The following is a 3,081-nucleotide window of genomic DNA, read 5'->3' on the forward strand; positions in this document are numbered from 1 at the left end:
GAGTCGGGAAATTCAGTTACACAAGCGCAGAATCTGGGCAAAAGTTGCGTTTGCAAATTTGGAATGCCTGCGCATTATGAATTCTATTTCCATATCTATCTACTCTCCAACGGTGGCGTCGAGAGCCATCTACCTGTGCTCCAAACCCGCGGCTGGCCACTCTAATAATGTGCTGTTCCCAGCGCCCTACCATGTTACTTTCGCTTTCCCCCGTTTGGGACGGTTTTCCAGCGATCGCACAGGAGGGGCAAGCTACTATAAAGTCTCTATACGGCAGCCACCAAAGGCATCACAACCCATCGTAGTTCCTCGGTGTACAGACGTCTACCTCCCGACAGTTGATCGTCGTCGTCGTCGTCGTCGTTTCTCTCGTCGCTACTTCCTGGCACGTGTTCCGTGCTACTAAAAAGTGATCCCAAGTGTTAAGTGGCCGCAGAAACCGTTAAAAATGTTCAAAGCAGTTGTGAGTAGTGACGACACCAACGATTTAGTGCTGGAGTTTGTGAATTGTTTCATTGGGGCGGGGGTGCCTTGTGTTCTTCACAGATCTTCGTGACGCTGTTCGTGGGTGTGTGCTTCGCCGGAGTGATCCATCATCATCAGGATGATGATGATGTGTCGGAGACCGAGCATCATCACAACATCGAGCATAAGCATGCGACTTCGCACCAGAGCTTCAAGTTCCACCACTTCCACGCCGTCCCGGTGTACGTGAAGAAAGAGGATCAGCAGTTCCTGAAGCACCCGGTCGAGATTTCCGGCCTCAAGCATAATCTCAAGGTATGTGGTAGAAAGATTGTTGCATCCTTTCTTTCGGTGAACATTAACGGTCATCTCATTCGCTTTCACGGCGCAGATTGTCCACCCAGAAACCGAGCAGCACCACGGACACGGTCTGACCCTGGAGAACCACAGCGAGTTCGAGAGCAAGCTGCACGGTGGCCATGGATATGATTTGGGCCATGCTGGCTCGGAGCATATCGGTCAGGAGCACTATGGTGGTCACGAATACGATCACCACCAGTACGGACACGAGCTGGAGGAGCACGAGGAATAGGAAAGGGCGATCGGTTCCCGCTAGAACCCGCTGGCAGGATCACGTGTTGGATCATGCAGCGTCGCATACGTTAAAATGTGATATAGTCATTTAAATGTTTAATCATCCTCCCATGAAAGCCACATCTCGAGCGTTAGATGAGGTCATAAGTATTAGCCCCATCACCATCACAACCCACCATGCATCAGCACCCGTTTTAGGAAATTCAAAACGAACCACCAATTCCGGAACTCATGACCGGATTGTTAATGTTATTGGTCATTGTTCTAGATTGGTGGCAAATCACTTACGACCAAAACCGGGAGAACAGCGCGCAAAACAGCAAAACATCTGACTGAAAAACTATTAAATGATTAATAAAAAAATGTGTTAAAGAAAATCCTCCCTGTGGTGCATAGGTCGAGCATATCTCAATCCTTCCTGAGAACTAACGAATTCTTTGTAGCATTTATCGATTTTTCTAATTTATCAGCATGCGTCCTAGAGGCATGATCAATATCGTATCATGCTATCGATGGTAAACTACCGCGTGAAGATATAATTCCAGAATTGGAAAGATAACTTTACGCGAATTTGATCAATTTCAACATTCTCATTGTTTATTGCAGTGTCCTCAATGCATATCAATCTCTATGGGTTCCAGCCTTTCTTCAGATGTCTTTTCGTCTAAATCACGCTAATGTTTCAATGAAGTTTGTTTTATTTGATAAGCGAGTAGGAATAGTTTAGTGACATGATCGCAGATAGTTGCTTACATAAAAAAAAAGAAAAATGTTTAACCAAAAACCCCTTGGTCCGCTTTAAATGTCCTTGTCTTCCTTTTTCTTCTGCGCCAAGCGCTCTTCCAGCTGGTCCAAACGATCGGTCATACCTTTGAGCGAATCTTTGATTCCCGCCTGAATCTCGCCATAACGTTGCATCGCAATCACGAGGCTTTCCTCGAGCAACTCGTTGGCCTGCTTCTGTTCCGCCATCGTCGTGGTCATCGTCTTCAGCTGGTCGCTCACATCGGGCAGGTTACGAAAGTACTCCGCCCCGAGCGTAGGTTCGAGGGTTTTGATTTTCTGCAGCATCTCGAACGTCCCGGCCAGATCGTTGGCTATCGTGTTGATGTACATTTCCTTCGCCTTGATGTCCTGCTTCTCCTCAATGAATGCTGGATCCAGGTACGCTTCCAGCTCGTCCTTTCGCTTGAACGACTCCAGAATGGCGCTACGGGCCGCTCCGTCGGCGAGGTGCCCGGTGCTAGCGGACGGCAGGAAGGACGCTGCTGAAAGGATGGCCTCGGTCAGGTTTTCCGATTGGCTTTCGTCGGTTGGCAACGGGCCGAGCAGCTGGTTCAGATGCTCCAACCGTTTCTCGATCACACTCAGGGCATCCATAATCCTACGGCAAAAGAAAGCGGTTCCGTTATCCCATCCCGATGATGTCATCCACCGTCGGAGGACGAGGTTTTCGGGAGCATCCCCAACTCGGGAATCGTTCAATCTTACCTTAATTAACTATTGCTTAATGGCCCTTAACAGTAAACTATCTAAATTATTAATTTTTAGCCACTTTTCCGGTTTTCCAAAATTCCACTTTTTGTAAACAACTCCCCACAGTGATGTGCGTGAAAATGGGTGCACGCGACGGAGATGTTCGAAACATCACACGCTGTGCGAATCTCCCCATTGACAAACCACATTTTCTCCTGTTAAGGTGCTTATTCTGTAACTTTCGATTACGATGGCCTCAGGCGTTCGATGATTCATGCGAATTTCGAAACGTTTCGAAAACAATAAACAATTCAAAATGACAGTTTGAAGAAATAAAACGGTTAATTAACTTGTTTTTTTCGGTATAAAAACGACTTAACCTTTGTAATAATAGTATACGATTAGCAGAAAGAAATTATTGATGCACAATCAGGACGCTATAACTGTTTTTCAGATGCTCGATGCTCGATGTAAACAGAACGCCAGTTGTCGACCACAAAAATGCACTCGACATGCAGGCGATCGTGAACACCAAATGAACACAAA

General features: G+C 46.8%; 2 protein-coding genes across 2 annotated transcripts; one reads left to right on the forward strand and one right to left on the reverse strand.

Annotated features, from left to right (window-relative positions):
- Window positions 1-448: 448 nt before the first annotated feature.
- Window positions 449-1,057, forward strand: LOC126569762 (histidine-rich glycoprotein). Its single transcript, XM_050227085.1, has 3 exons — window positions 449-463; window positions 547-780; window positions 857-1,057. Exons 1-3 carry the CDS (start codon window positions 449-451, stop codon window positions 1,055-1,057), a joined length of 450 nt encoding a protein of 149 aa, XP_050083042.1.
- A 677-nt stretch (window positions 1,058-1,734) lies between these two features.
- On the reverse strand, window positions 1,735-2,668 carry LOC126581319 (uncharacterized). Its single transcript, XM_050244890.1, has 2 exons — window positions 2,551-2,668; window positions 1,735-2,443 (listed from the first exon to the last, which is right to left on the reverse strand). Exon 2 carries the CDS (start codon window positions 2,437-2,439, stop codon window positions 1,858-1,860), a length of 582 nt encoding a protein of 193 aa, XP_050100847.1. The 5' UTR covers window positions 2,440-2,443; window positions 2,551-2,668; the 3' UTR covers window positions 1,735-1,857.
- Between the last annotated feature and the right edge of the window lie 413 nt (window positions 2,669-3,081).

The sequence above is a fragment of the Anopheles aquasalis genome, chromosome 2 (assembly GCF_943734665.1).
Source record: "Anopheles aquasalis chromosome 2, idAnoAquaMG_Q_19, whole genome shotgun sequence".
NCBI lineage: Eukaryota > Metazoa > Arthropoda > Insecta > Diptera > Culicidae > Anopheles > Anopheles aquasalis.